This window comes from Rhinopithecus roxellana, chromosome 8, assembly GCF_007565055.1.
Source record: "Rhinopithecus roxellana isolate Shanxi Qingling chromosome 8, ASM756505v1, whole genome shotgun sequence".
NCBI classification, from domain to species: Eukaryota; Metazoa; Chordata; class Mammalia; order Primates; family Cercopithecidae; genus Rhinopithecus; species Rhinopithecus roxellana.
The window spans coordinates 15,849,912-15,872,740 of record NC_044556.1 but is presented as its reverse complement, the minus strand read 5'-3'; the positions used below and the strand labels follow the sequence as shown (position 1 = coordinate 15,872,740).

At 51.3% G+C, this 22,829-nt stretch overlaps 1 protein-coding gene across 1 annotated transcript; it reads right to left on the bottom strand.

Moving 5' to 3' along the window:
* Positions 1 to 21,845, bottom strand: C8H19orf38 (chromosome 8 C19orf38 homolog). The gene is made up of 7 exons (XM_010373738.2): positions 21,690 to 21,845; positions 19,364 to 19,672; positions 13,423 to 13,515; positions 10,344 to 10,371; positions 8,862 to 8,905; positions 6,507 to 6,544; positions 1 to 560 (listed from the first exon to the last, which is right to left on the bottom strand). The coding sequence occupies exons 1-7, from the start codon at positions 21,718 to 21,720 to the stop codon at positions 411 to 413; spliced, it is 693 nt and encodes a 230-aa protein (XP_010372040.1). The 5' UTR covers positions 21,721 to 21,845; the 3' UTR covers positions 1 to 410.
* Positions 21,846 to 22,829: the final 984 nt, after the last annotated feature.

Sequence of the window (22,829 nt, the reverse complement as noted above, 5' to 3'; positions counted from 1 at the left end):
GCCTGGGAACCCCCTGACCCGTGTTATAATAAATAACTTAAGCCAGCAGGCAGACACAAAACACACCCAAGGGCACCCTATGCTCAAAAACCCAGCAGGGAAGGGAGGAATTCCAGGGGTGTGCAGAGACCTGAGACCTCTTATGGCCCAGCTGGGGGACAAGAAGGGGTCCTGACATCTTCTTTGGTGGTCCTGAGGAGCTGAAGGTAAGAGAGGGGAACTTCCTGTTGTCTGTCCTGTGCCAGGCCCATGCCTCTGTTCCCTTTCCCACTCCTCTGTGATGAAAATCCCCTTCCTTTCCTCTGTGCAATTCCCTGAGAAAGCAGCCGACAGAGCCCCCCCAGAAGTAGCTGGAAGGACCTCAGGCCCCCGAATGCCTGGAGACAGGAGGGGGCCCCCAGTCCTCAGCCTCACTGGCAGGCCCGGAAAGTGCTGAATTCGGGGATCTCAGGCGAGGAGGACGTAGAAGTGGGTCTCTTCCGGGTCCTGGAGTTGCTGCAGGTGGCAGTGGTGCCTGCGTGATCATCCAAGGTGGCCGGGTCTTCTTCTGGCATCGTTTTCTTTGTCAATGGAAGAAGAAACACAGAAGTGGGTGACTTGGGGTTTCAGGATCTAGGGTTTCTTCATATTCTGAGCCTGAGACTCTGCCCAGCAGGTCTCCTCATCCTGCCTCCACCCACACCCACCTGTCCTGGTCTTCCCTTCTCCTGCCTTCCTCTCTGCTAAATTGGGGACCAGAGAGCCTGGATTCAAACCCCAGTTCCATCACTTTATAGCAGTGTAACCTCAGTTGTGTGGCTTAACCCCTCTATACCTCAGTTTCCCCTTCTGCAAAATGGGGAGAATGCTAGTACCCACCACTTCCTAGCGATTCTCCTGCCTAAGCCTCCCAAGTAGCTGGGACTACAGGCATGTGCCACCATGCCCAGCTAAGGGCTGCTATGAGGCTTAAAAGAATAAAACTGATAAAGCAAATGGCACATCATAAGCTCTTCTTTGCTAAGTGAACACAACTATTATCTCCTCTGTTGGGTGTGGTGGCTCACGCCTGTAATCCTAGCACTTTGGGAGACTGAGGCGGGTGGATCACCTGAGGTCAGGAGTTCGAGACTAGCCTGGCCAACACGGTGAAACCCTGTCTCTCAGAAAAATATAAAAATTAGCCGGGTGTGGTGGTACAGGCCTGTAATCCCAGTTACTCGGGAGGCTGAGGCAGGAGAATCACTTGAACCCAGGAGGTGAAGGTTGCAGTGAGCCGCGATCCTGCCACTCCACTCCAGTGTTAGCCAGGATGGTCTCGATCTCCTGACCTTGTGATCCGCCCGTCTCGGCCTCCCAAAGTGCTAGGATTACAGGCTTGAGCCACCGCGCCCGGCCTGAAACCCCGTCTCTACTAAAAAATACAAAAAACTAGCTGGGCGAGGTGGCGGGCGCCTGTAGTCCCAGCTACCCGGGAGGCTGAGGCAGGAGAATGGCTTAAACCCGGAAGGCGGAGCTTGCAGTGAGCTGAGATCCGGCCACTGCACTGCAGCCTGGGCGACAGAGTGAGACTCCGTCTCAAATAAATAAATAAATAAATAAAATAAAAAAATAAATAAATAAATAAATAAGGCCAGGCGCGGTGGCTCATGCCTGTAATCCCAGCACTTTGGGAGGCCAAGGTGGGCGGATCATAAGATCAGGAGTTCAAGACCAGCCTGGCCAACATAGTGAAACCCCGTCTCTACTAAAAATACAGAAAATTAGCTGGGCGTATTGGCGAGCACCTGTAGTCCCAGCTACTCAGGAGGCTGAGGCAGGAGAATGGCTTGAATCTGGGAGGCAGAAGTTGCAGTGAGCTGAGATCACACTATTGCACTCCAGCCTGGGTGACAGAACAAGACTCTGTCTCAAAAAAACTAAATAAATAAAAAATAAAAATAAAATAAATAAATAATATTATCTCTTCCTCCCTTCCCATTTTGGGCAAAACATTCCTCAAAAGTCTACCTCCTCTTCTGCCTTGGAGGTTTCTGACTCTGATCCTAGTTAAGGAGAGATGAACTTCTAGAACTGAAGCCACTCAGTTGACATCAGTCTGGGGGTTCCACCCACAGTCCTGTTCCTCCCAAGCTGGGTGACCCTAGGCCCATTATCAGCCTCAGTGTCCTTGTTTGTAAAAAGAAAATAGTCGATCCCACCTGAAAGGGTGTTACAAAGTTGCATATCAGACACCCTCAGCAAGGTAATGGGGAAAGCTAGAGACCGGTCAGCTGCTGCCTTATCATTTCAGCCAACAGCAAAGCTGTGTAAGGCTTCAAAAGGAAACCAGAAGTGAAAGCAGAGACTCCAAAAGAAATCTGCATACCCATGGTCATGACAGGGTTCTGCACAATAGCCAAAAGGTGGAAACGACCCAAGTGTCCGTCAACAAAACTTGGTGCATCCATACAATAGAATATAATTCAGCCTTATAAAGGAAGAACAGGCCGGCAAATCCCAGCACTTTGGGAGGTCGAGGCGGGAGGATCACCTGAGGTCAGGAGTTCGAGACCAGCCTGGCCAACATGGTGAAACCCCGTCTCTACTAAAAATACAAAAATTAACCGGGCATGGTGGCAGGTGCCTGTAATCCCAGCTACTCGGGAGGTTGAGGCAGGAGAATCGCTTGAGCCTGGGAGGCGGAGGTTGCAGTGAGTCGAGATCACACCACTGCACTCCAGTCTGGGCAACAGAGTGAGAACCGTGTCTCAAAAAAAAAAAAGGAAGAACTTTTTTTTTTTTTTTTTGAGATGGAGTTTCGCTCTTGAACCCAGGAGGCAGAGGTTGCAGCAAGCCAAGATCACACCACTGCACTCCAACCTGGGCAACAAAGTGAAACTGTATGTTAAAAAAAGACATCCCAGCACTTTGGGAGGCCAACGCAGGTGGATCATTTGAGGTCAGCAGTTCAAGACTAACCTGACAAACATGGTGAAACCCCGTTTCTACTAAAAATACAAAAAAAAAAAAAAAAATTAGCTGGGCGTGCTGGTGCTCGCCTGTAATCCCAGCCACTCGGGAGGCTGAGGCAGGAGAATCGCTTGAACCCGGGAGGTTGAGGTTGCAGTAAGCCGAGATGACACCACTACACTCCAGCCTGGCTACACAGCGAGAGTCCGTCTCAAAAAAAAAAAAAAAAAAAAAAAAAAAAAAAAATTAGCCAGGCATGGTGGCAGGTGCCTATAATCCCAGCTACTTGGGAGGCTGAGGCAGGAGAATCACTTGAACCCAGGAGGTGGAGGTTGCAGTGAGCCGAGAGGATGCCACCCTTTACTCCAGCCTGGACAAAAGAACAAAACTCTATCTCAAAAAATTAATAAATAAAATAAAATTTAAAAATAAAAAGAAGAAAAATAAATAAATAAAAAGAAGAAAAATAAATAAATAAATAAAAATAAATTAGCCGGGCATGGTGGTGGATGCCTGTGGTCCCAGCTATTCAGGAGGCTGAGGCTGGAGGATCTTTTGAGCCCAGGTGATCAAGGCTGCAGTGAGCTATGATGGTGCCATTGCACTGCAGTCTGGGAGACAGAGCAAGACCCTGTCTCAAAAAAAAAGTGGCAGGGGTGGTAGGTGAAGGTACAGATCCACCTCTGCGTGTGTTTGCCACATGCAGCTGCTAACAGTGGTTACCTGCATGTCTGCAGAAAGGAATACCAATGGATGAAGAGGCGTGACTTAGTAAGAAAACTTTATTGTATATTTTGACATGTGAATGTTTTTCATACTGACATTTTTTGTTTGTTTGAGACAAAGTCTTGCTCTGTCACCCAGGCTGGAGTGCAGTGATGCAATAGCTCACTGCAGACTCAACCTCCCAGGCTCAAGCAATCTCCTCACCTCAGCCTCTTAAAGTGATGGGATTACAGGCATGAGCCATCACGCCTCGTCCTTAAGAAAAAAACAAAAAACAAGTAAAAAACAAATAAAAGGCTGGGCGCGGTCACTCACGCCTGTAATCCCAGCACTTTGGGAGGCCAAGGCAGGCGGATCGCCTGAGCTTGGGAGTTGGAGACCAGCCTGGCCAACATGGTGAAAAACCATCCCTACTAAAAATACAAAAATTAGCCAGGCGTGGTGGCAGGCACCTGTAATCCCAGCTACTCGGGAAGCGGAGGCAGGAGAATCGCTTGAATCCAGGAGGCGGAGGTTGCAGTGAGCCCAGATCATGCCACTGCCCTCCAGCCTGGGTGACAGAGCAAGACTCCATCTCAAAAAACAAACAAACATAAATAAATAAATAAATAAAAACTACCTCAAAAAGTGGGGAGAGGGGGCATCACCAGGTTGGTGTTCTGCGCAGTGTGGATTCTCATGGAAACATTTAAATCGAGCCCTGCCTGCCGGGTTTTTCTTATGGCCTCAGGATTTATTCTGGAAGCAGAGACCTCAGAGGGCTGCACGGGCCCATGCCAAGCCCCCTTCCTTCCTGCCATCTGTATCCCGGGCACTCCTAGTCTATCTCTAGAACTGACCTCTCTCCGGAACTGCAGACTCCCCTCTCCATCTGCTCCCAGGCGCCATGGGCCGTGGTGGATGACTCCACGCTCCTGACCCTCCAAGCCTCGCCCTCCTTGGCCTCCCTCTTCTCCTTTGGCCCCCTCATCAAAAATCAGCTCTGTGTTTTCTCTCTCCTAACATGCATCTGATCACTTCTTCGAACTCCACTGCCAACATTTTGGACCAAACCACCTACCCCTTGGTGTACCCTTTGCCCTGCTCTTCAGTCTCCAGGCTCCTGCCTTCCCCTGATCCCTGCTTTCCCCAAATCTGTCCTCCCTGCAGAAGCCACCAGAGGGCGCCTGTATGCACCTGAATCCGGCCCCCTCTGTCCTATACTGGGAACCCTCCCAGGCTCCCAGCTCAATAGCCATCAAGTCAAAGCTCCCCATGGGGTCCCCTTCGACTCCTCACTCCACCCCAGCTTCCTGGACTGTGCCAAAAATGTGTCCTCAGCCTGGATCAATCATCCCCAATCTTCCCCACCTCCTGCTTGTCACCCATCTCAGACTTTCCTGATCTCCTGTCTAAAGCAGCTTCCGCAGCCAGCCAGCATGGTGACTCACGCCTGTAATCCCAGCACTTTGAGAGGCCGAGGCAGGTGGATCACCTGAGGTCAGGAGTTTGAGACCAGCCTGGCCAGCACGGTGAAACCCCGTCGCTACTAAAAAATACAAAAATCAGCTGGGTGTGGTAGCATGTGCTTGTAATCCCAGCTATCTGGGAGGCTGAGAATCAAGAGAATCGCTTGAACCTGGCATTCAGAAGTTCTGTGAGCCAAGATCACGCCACTGCGCTCCAGCCTGGGCAACAGAGCTAGACTCTGTCTCGAAAAAATAAAAAAAAATTTCCTCGGCCGGACGCGGTGGCTCAAGCCTGTAATCCCAGCACTTTGGGAGGCCGAGACGGGCGGATCACGAGGTCAGGAGATCGAGACCATCCTGGCTAACACGGTGAAACCCCGTCTCTACTAAAAATACAAAAACTAGCCGGGCGAGGTGGCGGGCGCCTGTAGTCCCAGCTACTCCAGAGGCTGAGGCAGGAGAATGGCGTAAACCCGGGAGGCGGAGCTTGCAGTGAGCTGAGATCTGGCCACTGCACTCCAGTCCAGGCAACAGAGCGAGACTCCGCCTCAAAAAAAAAAAAAAAAAAATTTCCTCCCCTCTGCTTTTGGGGGATATTGTTCCCCAATGTCACACAGTGTCAGAGCTGAGATTTAAACCTGGGTCTGTGGGACTCTCTGCACAGCTACATTTTGGGGTAATCTTTTTTATTTTTATTTGTTTCTTTGTTTGAGTTGGAGTTTTGCTCTTGTAGTCCAGGCTGGAGTGCAATGGCTCAACCTCAGCTCACTGCTACCTCCACCTCCCGGGTCCAAGTGATTCTCCTGTCTCAGCCTCCCAAGTAGCTGAGATTACAAGCATGCACCACCACGCCCGGCTAATTTTTTGTATTTAGCAGAGATGAGGTTTCACGACATTGGTCAGGCTGGTCTCAAACTCCTGACCCGCCCGCCTTGGCCTTCCAAAGTGCTGGGATTACAGGCGTGAGCCACCATGCCCAGCAACTTCATTTTCTTTATACCCAGAGGGGACTGATCACAGCATGCATCAGATTGTCACAAATCTCCATGAATAACCTCAGAGAGGCCACCAGGTCACCCGGAATCCTCTGTCACCATTCTGAGGGGCAGTAAAGACTGAGACCAAAGGCAGCACTGACCAGGCCAGGACCTACCCCCAAGAGGCCTGCCTGTGGCCACACAACAGCCTGACGTCATCACCTTCAATCCCCACACCCCCTGGCATTTTTCAGAGCCAACGCTTGGCTCACCGAGTCCCTGTTTAGTGATTCTGGGCTTTTCCTTGCCCCCCGCAGCTTAGAGACAGCAGGTCAACTTAGCCTTGTGGTGCCCCTTGAGCCCGCCCCATTCTCCAGGTAGGACGGTCAGCAGAAAACTGGTTCCAAGAAAAATAACCACTCACCACGGAGACGGTAAACAGAGAGTTATCGAAGGACATGTCTGAAACAGAAAGAGAAAGAAAACCCAGGATTGGGGGCCGGTTGTAACTTCCCTGCTCCCTGCCATCCCCGCCCACAGGGAAGCAATTGCGGTCCATCTCCCAGCATCCTCTATGGCGCCCTTTCAACCCATTCTGCATGGTGAACTGTTCACAGCTAACTGAACCTAGTCCTTCTACACACAGCCTTCCTAGGGGGGATCTCACTGCCCTCGGGAAAATGGGTATCTTATCTCAGGCCTTCCAGAAGGAGCGCCTGCCAGCTCCTCCTCCTCCCCAGGCGCTCCTCCAATTGCTCCATCACCCATTTTTTTCTTTTTTCTCGTTTTTGAGAAGGAGTCTCACTCTTGCCCAGGCTGGAGTGCAATGGCGCAATCTCGGCTCACTGCAGTTTCTGCCTCCTGGGTTCAAATGATTGTCCTGCCTCAGCGTCCTAATAGCTGGGATTACAGGTATGCACCACTACACCCAGCTAATTTTTATATTTTTACTGGAGATTGGGATTCACCATGTTGGCCAGGCTGGTCTCGAACTCCTGGCCCCAAGAGATCTGCCTGCCTCGGCCTCCCAAAGTGCTGGGATTACAGGCGGGAGTCACCGCACCTGGCCTCCATCACCCATTCTTATAGGTCTCTGCTTAAACATCACTTCTAGCCAGGTGAGGTGGCTCACGGCTGTAATCCCAATGCTTTGGAAGGCCAAGGAGAGAGGATCACTTGAGCCCAGGAGTTCAAGACCAGCCTAGGCAACACAATTCTTTTTCTCTAAGGGAAAAAAAAAATTTAAAACGTAGCCGAGTGTGGTGGTGTGTACTTGTGGTCCCAGCTACTCAGGAGGCTGAGAGGGGAGGATCACTTCAGCCTAGGAGGTCAAGGCTGCAGTGAGCTATGATTGAGCCACTGTGCTCCTGTCTGGGTGACAGAGCAAGACTCTGTCTCAAAGACAAAAACAACAACAAAAAGCAGGGCCAGGAGTGATGGCTCATGCCTGTAACTGCCTGTAATCTCAGCACTTTGGGAAGCTGAGGTGGGTAGATCACCTGAGGTCATGAGTTCGAGACCAGCCAGGCCAACATGGTGCAACCCTACCTCTACTAAAAATACAAAAATTAGCTGGGCATGGTGGCTCATGCCTGTAATTCCAGCTACTCGAGAGGCTGGGGCAGGAAAATCGCTTGAACCCGGGAGGCAGAGGTTGCAGTGAGCTGAGACCGTGCCACTGCACTCCAACCTGGGCAACACAGCTAGCTTCCGTCTCAAAAAAAAAAAAAAAAAAAGCATCACTTCCTCAGGGGACCACCTGCCTTGTCCCAGACACAGTCTGGTGCTACCACGGGTTGTTCCCCATTGAAGAACGGGCTTGTGGACAGAGCGCACATCTGTCTTGGTTATAAAAGGACCCTCCCAGATCTCAGCACATAGTAAGTGCTCAATAAATATGTGTGTCGGACCAGGAATGAAGTACAGAGAATACATTTCTCTGCTTGGGGTGCCTTCAAGAGAACATCCTACATGACAGACTGGCTGCCTCTCACCCCCTTGGGGAAGCTGGCAGAATGACATGTTCTGGAAGGCAAGTGTGGCCCCGGAGTCCCCGAGATAGACACGGTCCTTTCCCCATGGAGCTGGCTGTCCAGCGGAGGAAATGAGTATTAAATATGCAAGCACCCAATGATCACTTAATTCTGTTTCATTTTTGTTTCTTTCTTCCTTTTTTTGAGGTTCATTTTTGTTTCTTTCTTCCTTTTTTTGAGGCAGAGTCTTGCTTTGTCACCAGGCTGGAGTACAGTGGTGCCATCTTGGCTCACTGCAACCTCTGCCTCCTGGGTTCAAGAGATTCTCCTGTCTCAGCCTCCCAAGCAGCTGGGATTACAGGCAGGCGCCACCATGCCCAGCTAATTTTTGTATTTTTAGTAGAGACAGCGTTTCACCATGTTGGCCAGGATGGTCTCGATCTCCTGACCTTGTGATCCACCTGCCTCGGCCTCCCAAAGTGTTGGGATTACAGGCGTGAGCCACCGCACCAGGCCACCTAATTGTATTTCTACCAAGGGGTAAGAAGAATGGTCGGTCCTGGGGTCCTGTAAGTAGCAGGCACAGACCCTGTCTAGGGTGTCAGAGAAGGCTTCCCAGAAGAGGTGACCTTTAGGTTAAGTCAAAGGAGAGAAGGTGAGAACCCAGGGGAAGAGATGGTGAGGGTGTGTTTTGACCCTAAAGGGAACAAGCAGTCACAGAAATTTGATTGGCGTGTGATGAGGTCTGATGGCATTTGGAGGTGTAATCCTTTCCCCACCGGAGTCAGGAGTGTGGAGGCACAGACCTGTGCTGTCGAAGTTAATCTGGGCCCAGCAGGATTCTCGATCTCTGCAAAGGAATTGAGAAGAAAGTGACAGGGACCACGGTTGCCCTTTGAGTCAGGAGGCTTGATTGGGAAAGCTCTAGCCCCAAACCACAACCACAACGTAGCCTTTGCTCCCCACCCACTGACCCATGGGTCTTCCTCACAGAAAAGCAGTAACATCCTGATTTCTGGAGCTGTCACACTGTAGGATAGCCCCTCGGCCAGGAAAAGAAAAAAAAACATGGAAATTCTCTTGGGCCAGGTGCGGGGGCTCACACCTGTATTCCCAGCACTTTGGGAGGCCGAGGCAGGGGATCACTTGAGGTCAGGAGTTCAAGACCAGCCTGGACAACATGGTGAAACCCCATCTCTACTAAAAAATACAAAAATTAGCCAGGTGTGGTGGTGCATGCCTGTAGTCCCAGCTACTCAGAAGTCTGAGGCAGGAGAATCTCTTGAACCTGGGAGGCAGAGGTTGCAGTGACCTGAGATTGCGCCACTGCACTCCAGTCTGGGCGACAGAGTTAGACTCCGTCTAAAAAAAAAAAATACATATATATATTCTTCTGGGTAGGAGGTCCACAGCTAGGTGAAGCTGAGATTCAATCCCCAGAGCAGGTCTTTACCACCAGGCAGCAGGATGTCTCCCCACTCTCAGAGGAGAGAAACTAAGGCCAGGGCCAGTTAGGACATCCTGGCGCCCAGGAACCTGGGCCATCGCCTACAGTGCAATTGGGCATCGCACAACCCCAGGGGCATATTTTTTTTTTTTTTTTTTTTTTTTGAGACAGAGTCTCACTCTGTCGCCCAGGCTGGAGTGCAGTGGCGCAATCTCCATTCACTGCAAGCGCCGCCTCCTGGGTTCACGCCATTCTCCTGCCTCAGCCTCCTGTGTAGCTGGGACTACAGGTGCCCGCCACCACACCCGGCTAATTTTTGTATTTTTAGTAGAGACGGAGTTTCACCATATTAGCCAGGATGGTCTCGATCTCCTGACCTCGTGATCCACCCGTCTCGGCCTCCCAAAGTGCTGGGATTACAGGCGTGAGCCACGGCGCCTGGCCACCCAGGGGCATTCTTTAGAAACTGCTTGTGGGTATCTACAGTGATTGTGACCATTTTCTGGCAGCTGGGGGTAAAGGGGTATGGGGAAGGGCCTCTCCCTGGGCAAACTGCTCACTCTGTGACTCAGCGCTGAGCCTCAGTCCTCTCTTCTGTCAAACAGGGCTATTCGTAGTGCCTGTTTCCAGGGCTGCCATAAGGATAAGGAGCTCCAGCTTCAGAGTCCTAGCACAGTCCTCCAGCACACAGGAGGCACTTAATAAATGGCACCTGTTCCTATTATGCAGCATGCCCACCAGGAGGCGCTGTTTGTGGGGGGGGTGTGGAGTGCCCACCCTGCCAGGGAAGTGTCCTTCTATCCCCAGACCACCCTCTGTGGGTCTCCAGGGATGATCTCACCTTTTCTTCTGTAAATTTTTGAGTTTAACTGGAACAAAAAAGAAATGAGCTTGTGTTAGATTTTGGTCCTAACTGTATCCGGCAATTTGTTTGTTTTTTTTTTCTTAAGACAGAGTCTCACTTTGTCACCCAGGCTGGAGTGCAGTGGCTCAATCTTGGCTCACTGCAACCTCTGCCTCCTGGATTTAAGTGATTCTCCTGCCTCAGCCTCCTGAGTAGCTGGGATTACAGGTGCGCACCACCAGGCCCAGCTATTTTTGTATTTTAGTAGAGGTTTCGTCATTTTGGCCAGACTCGTTTCGAACTCCCGCCTCGGCCTTCCAAAGTGCTGGGATTACAGGCGTGAGCCACCCCTCCTGGCCTGGAAGGCCTCAGATTTTTGTTTGCTTGTTTTTTTTTTTTTTTTTTTTTCCGAGACGGAGTCTCGTTCTGTTGCCCAGGCTGGAGTGCAGTAGTGTGATCTCGACTCACTGCAACCTCCGCCTCCTGGGTTCAAGCAATTCTTCTGCCTCAGCCTCCCATGTAGCTGGGACTACAGGTACACATCACCACGCCCGGCTAATTTTTGTGTTTTCAGTAGAGATGGGGTTTCACCATATTGCCCAGGCTGGTCTCAAACTCCTGACCTTGTGATCTGCCCACCTTGGCCTCCCAAAGTACTGGCCCCATCCTGGACAACATGGTGAAACCCTGTCTCCACTAAAAATACAAAAGTTAGCTGGGTGTGGTGGCACGCGCCTGTAGTCCCAGCTACTCGGGAGGCTGAGGCAGGAGAATCGCTTGAACCTGGGAGGCGGAGGTTGCAGTGAGCCAAGATCATGCCACTGCACTCCAGCCTGGCAATAGAGCAAGTGAGTCGAGATCGCCTCACTGCACTCAAGCCTGGGTCACAGGGTGAGACTCCATCTCAAAATACACACACACACACACACACACATACACACACATAATTTGACTGGGCATGCTGGCACATGCCTGTAATCCCAGCATTTTGGGAGGCTGAAGCAGGAGGATCACTTGAGCCCAGGAGTTGAAGACCAACCTGGGCAACATAGCAAGACCCTATCTCAACAACAAAAAAAATTTTTTTTTGAGACGGAGTTTTGCTCTTGTTACCCAAGCTGGAGTACAATGGCACAATCTTAGCTCACCGCAACTGCCACCTCCTGGGTTCCAGTGATTCTCCTGCCTCAGCCTCCCAAGTAGCTGGAATTACAGGCATGCGCCACTACGCCCAACTAATTTTGTATTTTTAGTAGAGACAGGGTTTCTCCATGTTGGTCAGGCTGGTATTGAACTCCCAACCTCAGGTGATCTGCCCGCCTTGGCCTCCCAAAGTGCTGAGATTACAGGCGTGAACCACGACACCCAGTCAACGAAAAATATTGTTTTTTTTTTTTTTTTTTTTGAGACGGAGTCTCACTTTGTCGCCTGGGCTGGAATGCAGTGGCTGGATCTCAGCTCACTGCAAGCTCCGCCTCCCGGGTTTACGCCATTCTCCTGCCTCAGCCTCCTGAGTAGCTGGGACTACAGGCGCCCGCCACCTCACCCAGCTAGCTTTTTGTATTTTTTAGTACAGACGGGGTTTCACCATGTTAGCCAGAATGGTCTTGAACTCTTGACCTCGTGATCTGCCCGTCTCGGCCTCCCAAAGTGCTGGGATTACAGGCTTGAGCCACCGCACCTGGCCAACAAAAATTTTTTTTTTTTTTTTTTTTTTGAGACGGAGTCTCGCTCTGCCGCCCAGGCTGGAGTGCAGTGGCCGGATCTCAGCTCACTGCAAGCTCCGCCTCCCGGGTTCCCGCCATTCTCCTGCCTCAGCCTCCCAAGTAGCTGGGACTACAGGCGCCCGCCACCTCGCCCGGCTAGTTTTTTTTTGTATTTTTAGTGGAGATGGGGTTTCACCATGTTAGCCAGGATGGTCTCGATCTCCTGACTTCGTGATCCGCCCGTCTCGGCCTCCCAAAGTGCTGGGATTACAGGCTTGAGCCACCGCGCCCGGCCAACAAAAAATATTTTTAAAAAATTAGCAGGGTGTGGTAGTGCACCTGTGGTCCCAGAACTTTTGGGAGGCTGAGGTGGGAGGATTGCTTGAACCCAGGAGTTACCCAGCCTGGGCAACATAGCAAGACCCTGTCTTAAAAAAAATAAAATAAGGCCGGGCGCGGTGGCTCAAGCCTGTAATCCCAGCACTTTGGGAGGCCGAGTCGGGCGGATCACGAGGTCAGGAGATCGAGACCATCCTGGCTAACACGGTGAAACCCCGTCTCTACTAAAAACACAAAAATCTAGCCGGGCGAGGTGGCGGCGCCTGTAGTCCCAGCTACTCGGGAGGCTGAGACAGGAGAATGGCGTGAACCCGGGAGGCGGAGCTTGCAGTGAGCTGAGATCCGGCCACAGCACTCCAGCCCGGGTGACAGAGCGAGACTCCGTCTCAAAAAAAAAAAATAAAATAAAATAAAATAAAATAAATAATTAGCTGCGTGTGGTGGCATGCACCTGTGGTCCCAGCTACTTTGGAGGCTGAGGCAGAACTGCTTGAGCCCAGGAGGTCAAGGATGCAGCGAGCTATGATCCTGCCATTGCACTCCAGCCTGGGTGACAGAGCGAGTCTCCAAATACAAAATTTTTAGGCCAGGGACTGTGGCTCATACCTGTAACCCCAACACTTTGGGAGGCCGAGGCGGGCGGATCACCTGAGGTCAGGAGTTCAAGACCAGCTTGGGCAACATGGCGAAACCCCATCTCTACTAAAAATACAAACATTGGCCGGGCATGGTAGTGCACACCTGTAATCCCAGCTACTTGAGAGGCTGAGGCAGGCGAATCGCTTGAACTTCGAAGGCGGAGGTTGCAGTGAGCCGAGATCACACCACTGCACTCCAGCCTGGGCGACACAGCGAGACTCTGCCTGAGAAGAAAAATAATAAATAAATAAATATTTTTAAAAGGGGTGTGATGAACAAATTATTGAACCTGAAAACAAAAATAGTGTGAGTTGTGAGTATAAGCACATTTTCACGTTCCAGAAGTTATCAACTGGCAACTTATGTGCCAGGCTTTCTTTGCATGCTGTTACCTCTTCTGACCACCAGGGCAACAGCCACCAGCCCAGCGAGGAGGAAGACGGCGCCAGCCAGGCTCAGGGAGAGCACCAAGATCCAAGTGGGCACTGGAGGAAAATCAGAAAAGAGAGTGGGCAGGTCAGTGTCATCTCTCCAGGTGACCTTTGAGTAGCCAGCCCTTACCCCATAACCCCCAACCAAAGAACATGAATGCAGATGGACTCAAGAGACTTAGCAAACTTTGTGTCTGGCCAATTAGCATATCCCTCACTCCTGGCTATCATGATTGGTTCAGGATGAGCACGTAACCCAAGTGGAGCCAATGAAAGCTAAGTCTGGGACTTTGGAGGTACCATTGGGAAAAGAGTTTTACTTCTCTGCCTAGCATTGCATAGAATAGATCTCTTAGGCCAAGCACGGTGATTCATGCCTGTAATCCCAACACTTTGGGAGTCTAAGGCAGGTGGATTACTTGAGGCCAGGAGCTCAAGACCAGTCTAGCCACAGGGAAATTCTGTCTATATTAAAAATATAAATAATTGGCCGGGTGTGGTGGCTCACACCTGCAATCCCTGCACTTTGGGAGGCCAAGGCGGGTGGATCCCAAGGTCAGGAGATTGAGACCATTCTGGCTAACACTGAAACCCCATCTCTAATAAAAATACAAAAAATTAGCCAGGCGTGCTGGCACGTGCCTGTAGTCCCACTTACTCAGGAGGCTGAGGCAGGAGAATTGCTTGAGCTCGGGAGGCAGAGGTTGCAGTGAGATGAGATCGTGACACTGAACTCCAGCCTGGGTGACAGAGCAAGACTCCGTCTCAAAAACAAACAAAACAAAACAAAAACAACAAAACCCCACAAATAATTAGCCAGGTGTGGTTCACGCCTGTAATTCCAGTTACTTGGGAGGCTGAGGCACAAGAATAGCTTGAACCCAGGAGGTGGAGGTTGCAATGAGCTGAGATCATGCCACTGCACTCCAGCCTGGGTGACATAGAGAGACCCTGCCCTGTCTGAAGAAACAAACAAACAAAGAGATGGCTGGGCACAGTGGCTCATGCCTGTAATCCCAGCACTTTGGGAGGCTGAGGAGGGTGGATCACCTGAGGTCAGGAGTTCGAGATCAACCTGGCCAACATAGTGAAACCTCGTCTCTACTAAAAATACAAAAATTAGCCGGGCGTGGTGGCAAGTGCCTGTGTTGAACCTAAAAGGCGGAGGCTGCAGTGAGTCGAGATTGCACCACTGCCTTCCAGTCCGAGTGACAGAGCCAAATCTGTCTCAAAAAAAAAAAAAAAAGAGAATATATATCTGAAGCTTCCAGGCACAATCTTGCCACCGTGAGGGGGGGAAACAACCTGAGAATAAGAGAGAAGAGGAGCTGAGAAGGCAGATGCTTTCTGTCATTTTTTTCAGCACCTGGATCCAGCCACATCTGAAGTCAGCCATGTAAACTGACTTCAGCTCAGTGAACCAACAAATCCCCTCTTGTTGGTAGAGCCAGTGCGAGTCAGGTTTTTATTACTTGCAGTCTGGGTGCCAGTGGCCCGACGACATCCACTCCCAGCTCAACGGTAGACCCTGAGATCCACCCAGAAGCTAGTCACACAGGCATGGGAGTGGCAGTTCCAGAGTCACCTTCTCAGCACAGGACTTGGCTTCCCCTTCCTGGAGAAAGATGAGATGCCCCAACCCCAAGGGAGGTGAGGAGCTAAGCCAGGAGGGGGAAGAAGACAGATGCTTGGTGTTCTCACAATGTGAGCCTTGTTCATTGATTCACCTGGGGCAGAAAGGGTGTTGTCAGCTCCCTACTCCAAGACCACAAGGCCAAGGTGAGAGAAGGAGGCCTTTGATAGAGGAGCCCGAGGCCGGGAAGGACAGAGAACTGCTCTGTCATAGCTGCGTGTTGGCCTCCGCTGGCAACAAGATTTTTTTCGCAGTGAAAAAGTTATTTTTAAAAGTTTTTTGGGGCAGGTGTGGTGGGGCTCATGCCTGTAATCCCAGCACTTTGGGAGGCTGACATGGGCAGATCACTTGAGGTCAGGAGTTCAAGACCACCCTGGCCAACATGGTGAAACCCCATCTCTACTAAAAAATACAAAAATTAGCAGGGTGGTTGGCACCTGTAGTTCCAGCTACTCGGGAGGCTGAGGCAGGAGAATCACTTGAGCCTGGGAGGCAGAGGTTGCAATGAGCCGAGATCGGGCCACTGCACTTCAGCCTGGGCGACAGAGTGAGACTCTGTGTCAAACACTAAAAAAAAAAAAAAATGTTTTTACAGACAGGGTCTCCCTCTGTCACCCAGGCTAGAGTGCAGTGGTGCGATCATGGCTCACAATATCCTCTACCTCCCCAGCTTAAGTGATCTACCTGCCTCATCCTACTGGCACATGCCATCAGGCCCTGCTAATTAAAAAAAAAAAAATTAGCCGGACACGGTAGCTCACGCCTGTAATCTCAGCACCTTGGGAGGCCAAGGTGGGCGGATCACCTGAGGTCAGGAGTTTGAGAAGAGCCTGGCCAACATGGTGAAACCCCATCTCTACTAAAATACAAAAATTAGCTGGGCATGGTGGCACACGCCTGTAATCCCAGCTACTAGGAAGGCTGAGGCAGAATTGCTTGAATCTCGGAGGTAGAGGCTGCAGTGAGCCGGGATCACACCACTGCACTCCAGCCTGGGCGACAGAGTGAGACTCCGTCTCCAAAAAAATAAAAATAAAAAAATTGGCCGGAGCCAGGTGTGCAGTGGCTCATGTAATTCCAGTATTTTAGGAGGCTGAGTGGCAGGATCACTTGAGCCCAGGAGTTTGAGACCAACCTGGGCAACATAGTGAGTCCTTGTCTTTACAAAAAAAGAAATATTAGCCAAGTGTGGTGGTGCAAGGCTATAGTCCAGCTACTAGGGAGGCTGAGAAGGGAGGATTGACTGAGCCCAGGAAGTGGAGGCTTCAGTGAGCTGTAATTGCACCACTGCACTCTAGCCTGGTCAACAAAGCAAGACCTCTATCTAAAAAAAAATAAAATTATTATTATTTTTTTGTAAAGACAGGGTCTCACTATGTTGCCCAGGCTGATCTTGAACTCCTTGGCTCAAAGAATCCTCCCACCTCAGCCTCCCAAAGTCCTGGGCTTACAGGCGTGGGTCACTGCACCCGGCCAGGAAAGTTCTGACTGATGGTAACACAGAAGGCCACCGAGGGCTCCTCCCTCCTGCTTCTTGACCCATAACCCATGCCCAGCCTCCTCACTCAGAGATCAGAAAAGGACATCAGCCCTGCGGGGGTTCCCGTCTGACTCGGGTGAAAAGCTAAAATCCTTGCTGTGGTCTACCAGGCCCCCCACGAGCCTCCTGGTGAACTCCCTGCCCCACCTCTCCGTATTTTCTTCCTTATTCACCATCCTTCAGCCATACTGGGCTCCTCAGACACACCAGGGAAGCTTCAGCCTCGTGGTCTTTGCACAGCCTGTATCCTCTGCCTGCAATACGTGCCCCGGATATCCACGTGGTTGGCTCCTCCTCATCATTCAGCTCTTTGCTCAAATGCCATCTCCTCAGAGAGGGCTTCCCTGATTGCAATACTCTACTTCAGAGTCCAGAGAACTGACCATTAGAACATTGGGCCAGTCGCCCTACTCTACTTCAAATAATGACATCCTCACCCAAGTGGATTTTATCTGGTGCCCTGCTGGCAGGTTGAATATGTTGGATTTCATGTTTATCATCTGTCCTCATCTGCCTGGAATGTCAGCTGTAGAAGGGCAAGCCCAAGGACAGTTCCTGGTGCATAATAAGTGTTCAGAAGCCTTATGTGGCTCATGCTGGGCATAGTGACTCACATGTGTGATCCCAGCTACTCTGAAGGCTGAGGTGGGAGGATCACTTGAGGTTAAGAGTTCAAGACTAGCCTGGTCAACATCTTTTTTTTTTTTTTTTTTTTTGAGACAGAATCTTGCTCTGTTGCCCATGCTGGAGTGCAATGGCACTGTCTTGGCTCACTGTAACCTATGCCTCCCAGGTTCAAATGATCCTCCTGCCTCAGCATCCCAAGCCACTGGAATTATACACGCACACCACCATGTCCAGCTAATTTTTGTATTTTTAGTAGAGATAGGGTTTCACCACATTGGTCAGGCTGGTCTTAAGCTCTGACCTCAGGTGATCCACCTACCTCAGCGTCCCAAAGTATTGGGATTACAAGCATGAGCCACCATGTCCAGATTAGAGGGGAAAAAGATGGATGAGATGGTTAGGTGGTTTTCACCATTTTTTCCTCTTTTTAATTTTTATTTTTTGAGACAGAGTCTTGCTCTGTTGCCCAGGCTAGTGCAGCGGAGCGATCTCGGCTCACTGGAGACTCTGCCTCCCAGGTTCAAGCGATTCTCCTGCCTCAGCCTCCTGAGTAGCTGGGACTACAGTCAGGAGCCACCATGCCCAGTTAATTTTTGTATTTTTAGTAGAGACAGGGTTTCACCATGTTGGCCAGGATGGTCTCGATCTCTTGACCTCGTGATCTGCCCGCCTCAGCCTCCCAAAGTGCTGGGATTTCAGGTGTGAGCCACCGTGCCCAGCCTTTTGTCTCTCCTTCTAAGAGAACTCCTGGGAATGAGACAGGGTGACAGCAGTGGGATGTTTGGAAACCCACGCCCAAGACATGTCCAGCCCTGGTGAACATTTTGAGACCCTCATCTCTAAAATAATTTTTTTAAATTAGCTGGGCGTGGTGGTGCACACCTGTAGTCCCAGCTACTTAGGAGGCTGAGGTGGGAGGATCACTTGAGGACAGGAATTTGAGGATGAAGTGAGGTATGACTGTGCCATTGCCCTCTAGTCTGGACAACCTTGTCTCATTAAAAAAAAAAAAAAAGGCCGGGCGCAGTGGCTCAAGCCTGTAATCCCAGCACTCTGGGAGGCCGAGACGGGCAGATCACGAGGTCAGGAGATCGAGATCGTCTTGGCTAACACGGCGAAACCCTGTTTCCACTAAAAAATACAAAAAACTAGCCAGGTGAGGTGGCGGGCACCTGTAGTCCCAGCTACTCGGGAGGCTGAGGCAGGAGAATGGCTTGAACCCGGGAGGCGGAGCTTGCAGTGAGCTGAGATCCGGCCACTGCACTCCAGCCTGGGTGACAGAGCGAGACTCCGTCTCAAAAAAAAAAAAAAAAAAAAAAAAAGCCAGGTGCAGTGGCTCATGCCTGTAATTCCAGTACTTTGGGAGGCCAAGGCGGGAAGATCATGAGGTCAGGAGTTCAAGACTGGCCTGGCCAACATGGTGAAACCCTGTCTTTACTAAAAATACAAAAATTAGCTGGGCATGGTGGCACACACCTGTAATCCCAGCTACTTAGGAGGCTGAGGCAGGAGTCTTGCTTGAACCAGGAGGCGGAGGCTGCAGTGAGCCGAGATCATGCCATTGCACTCTAGCCTGGGCAACAAGAGCAAAACTCCATCTCGGGAAGAAAAAAAAAAAGTATGTGGCCAAGAGGGGAAGTAATGTAGGTCATGGAGGTGTAATTCATGGTTTTTGGAAGGCAATGGCATCCCAGACTAGCTACCTGTTACATGTGTACAAGGTGTACCTCCTGTGCCTCAGTTTCCTTATCTGCAAAATGGGAAGAATCACAGCAACAATTTTGGTACCGTGAGGGAGATGGGTTGCCTGACAGTAAGACAGAGAACAATGTGGAGCGGAGATGGGGCAAATGGTTCCTGACAGCTTTCAGCACCTGGATCTAGCCATTTCTGAAGTTGATCCTGTGAGCTGTCTTCAGCTCAGTGAACCAACAAATCCCCTTTTGGGCTGGCTGACAAGGTGGAAAAAGGAAAGGCGAGTAAGTCCTGGCAGGGTGGAAGCCTGGCTTTTTCTGGGAAGGTCTCTGAGCCAACAGTACATACAAGGGGTCCGTGTGGGAAAATGAAGCCCCTGGCAGTGAGATCCCATAGAAGGGCCTTACCTGGAAAGGAGACGTTCACAGGCTCGCTGAGGTCTGACAGCTGGGGCTGGCTGAGCTCGCCTAACACTCCATACTGGCAGTGGAAGGGTTCCCCTGGAGCCTCGCTGCTGCCGCCGCTCAGGTTAAATGTCACCTCGCGCTGGTCCTCGCGGGCCTGCAGGATCTGGACCACCTGCCCCCCTCGATACAGTGTGAAATTCGCCCCCGGGAAGTTCCCAGGGGCCATGCATGCGATGTAGATGGGGTCCTTTTGGTTGCTTGGGTGCGGGGGCACCAGCCGGATGGACGGTCGTGGGATCGCCAAGGAGCCTGCAATGCAGACGGTAAGGTGGGTGGGTGCCTGGTGAGAGTGGAGGCTGACCTGGCTTTGTGGCCTCCGGCAAGTAGATCACCCTCCCTTGGCCTTGTGTTTTCTGTGAGTCGGGAGGCTAGTGACCCTGCCCCACACTGCCTGGCACATGGTGCCGACGGCTCCCTGTTGTTGAATTAATTTTCATTTTTCTTTTTTCTTTTTTTGAGACGGAGCCTCGCTCAGTCACCCAGGCTGGAGTGCAGTGGCGTGATCTCGGCTCACTGCAAGCTCCGCCTCCCGGGTTCACGCCATTCTCCTGCCTCAGTCTCCCGAGTAGCTGGGACTACAGGCGCCCGCCACCATGTCTGGCTAATTTTTTGTATTTTTAGTAGAGACGGGGTTTCACCGTGTTAGCCAGGATGGTCTCGAGCTCCTGACCTTGTGATCCGCCCGCCTCGGGCTCTCAAAGTGCTGGGATTACAGGCGTGAGCCACTGCATTTTTCATTTTTTTTTCTTTGAGTCGGAGTCTCACTCTGCCACCAGGATGGAATGCACTAGCGTGATCCTGGCTCACTGCAGCCTCCACCTCCCGAGTTCAAGTGATCCTCCAGCCTCCCAAGTAGCTATGATTACAGGCATGTGGCACTATGTCTGGCCAATTTTTATATTTTTAGTAGAGATAGGGTTTCAATATATTGGCTAGGCTGGTCTCGAACTCCTGACCTCATGGGATCCGCCCACCTTGGCCTCCCAAAGTGCTGGGATTACAGGCGTGAGCTACCATGCCTGACCATCAATTTTCAGTAATAGCATTGGTTATTACACAGCAACACAACTATACCCTTATTACTTTATTTTTATTTAATTTATTTACTATTTATTTATTTAGAGACAAAATCGTGCTTTGTTGCCCAGGCTGGAGTACAGTGGCCTCAGCCTCCTGAGTACCTGGGACAATGTGCCACCACGCCCGGCTAATTTTTATAATTTTAGTAGAGACGGGGTTTCACCATGTTGGCCAGGCTGGTGAACCTGGCTAGCTAATTTCGCTTATTTTGTGTAGAGATGGGATCTCACTATGTTGCCCAGATCCTCACCTCAAGCGATCCTCCCACCTTGGCCTCCCATGAGCTGAGTCCTGAGTGGTGAGGAAGGACCCATTTGGAGAGCTGGGGAAGGGCATTCCAGCAGAGGGAACAGCATAGGCAAAGGTCCAGGGGATGGAAGGGGCATGGGGGTGTTTAAGGAGGAGCAAACACTGGATGCAGTGGCTCATGACTGTAATCCCAGCACTTTGGGAGGCCAAGGGGGGAGGATTGCTTGAGCCCAGGAATTTGTGACTAGCCTGGGGAATACAGTGAGATCCTGTCTCTATCTAAAAATAAAAATTAAAATTAAAAAAGGAGCAGCAAGGAGGCCATCATGGCAGGAGGGAGGGGGTGAGTGAGGGGGGTGGCAGGAGCGGGAGGGGATGAGTGATGGGGAGGGCAGGAGAAAGAAGGGCAGAGGACTTTTATCTTCTTTTCCAGGCTGGGGTGAGGAATATGGATTTTGGAGCACAGCTTCCTGCAGGATGAAGTTTCCTGGGGACCCATTGCTCTCCTGTCCACAGGCTTCTGAACAGAGTGTCTGGCCAGGCTGAGGTCTACACAAACCTCCCTCATCCAGCCTTCAACCCCCACCCACCCTGCCACACTGATATCCCCCTAGGTAGACCCTCCTCCTGCCCCAGCACTCAAGGAGCCTTCGGAGACCAAGCGGGGCTGAGTCATGGGGTGTGGGCACAGTTGACTCCAGAGGGGTGATATTTCTGATATTCGTAAACTTGGGGGTGATGAGGAGCGTAACAAGAAAAAAGCAACACTGCTGGAGAGTTTCCAAGGCTCACGGGCAAACCCATCTGCCCAGGGCTCAGCCTCCTCGATGCCCTGGGAACGGCAGCCTCTGCACTGGCTTCTGCCCCCAGAGCGGCAAGGTGGACAGGGGATGGGCGGAAAGGCGTGGGGGATCTGAAAGGGGGGCTTCAGACTCACCAGCTGCAAGAAGCAAGATGGTCCAGGGCATCTCTCCCCCGCGTTTGGCTGGGAAATCCGGCTGAGGCCAGAGGGGCGCAAGGCTCCCGGCCAACTCCTCCTGTGAGGCCAGATCGGGGAAAGGAGAACCAGGGCTGATTCTCGAGCTGAGAGTTTCCTCACTGGCTCAGGAAGTTGCACACACAGGCTTGAGCACTGAAAGGGACTCTCTCCTCTCCCCACCCCTTCCCCAAACATACATCAGACCCGGGCACCTCTCTGGCCGCTGATCTGCAGATTAGAGGGGAAAAAATGGATGAGATGGGTAGGTGGTTTTCACCATTTTTTCCTCTTTTTTTATTTTTATTTTTGAGACAGAGTCTTGCTCTGTTGCCCAGGCTGGAGTGCAGTGGAGCGATCTCAGCTCAGCACAGACTCTGCCTTCCAGGTTCAAGCGATTCTCCTGTCTCAGCCTCCTGAGTAGCTGAGACTATGGGCAGGAGCCACCATGCCCAGCTAATTTTTGTATTTTTAGTAGAGACAGGGTTTCACCATGTTGGCCAGGATGGTCTCGATCTCTTGACCTCGTGATCTGCCTGCCTCAGCCTCCCAAAGCACTGGGATTTCAGGAGTGAGCCACCGTGCCCAGCCTTCTGTCTCTCCTTCTAAGAGAACTCCTGGGAATGAGACAGGGTGACAGCAGTGGGATGTTTGGAAACCCACACACAAGACACAAACCATAGCCTAACCAGTGCCAACATTTAAACAAATAGGGACAGGAGTGGGAGGACATGGTGGTTAGGGCTTGGCCTCTGTGACCTCAGGCATGGCTTACCTCCTTTGAGCCTTCAGTATACTGCTCTGCAGAATGGGGCTAAGAGTAGTAGACATTAGGCCAGATGTGGTGGCTCACGCCTGTAATGCCAACACTTTGGGAGGCCGAGGTGGGCAGATCACCTGAGGTCAGGAGGTCAAGACCAGCCTAACATGGTGAAACCCTGTCTCTACTAAATACAAAAATTAGCTGGGCATGGTGGCACACACCTGTAATCCCAGCTACTTGGGAGGCTGAGGCAGGAAAATTGCTTGAACCCAGGAGGTGGAGGCTGTGGTGAGCTGAGATTGCACCACTGCACTCCAGCCTGGGCAACAAGAGTGAAA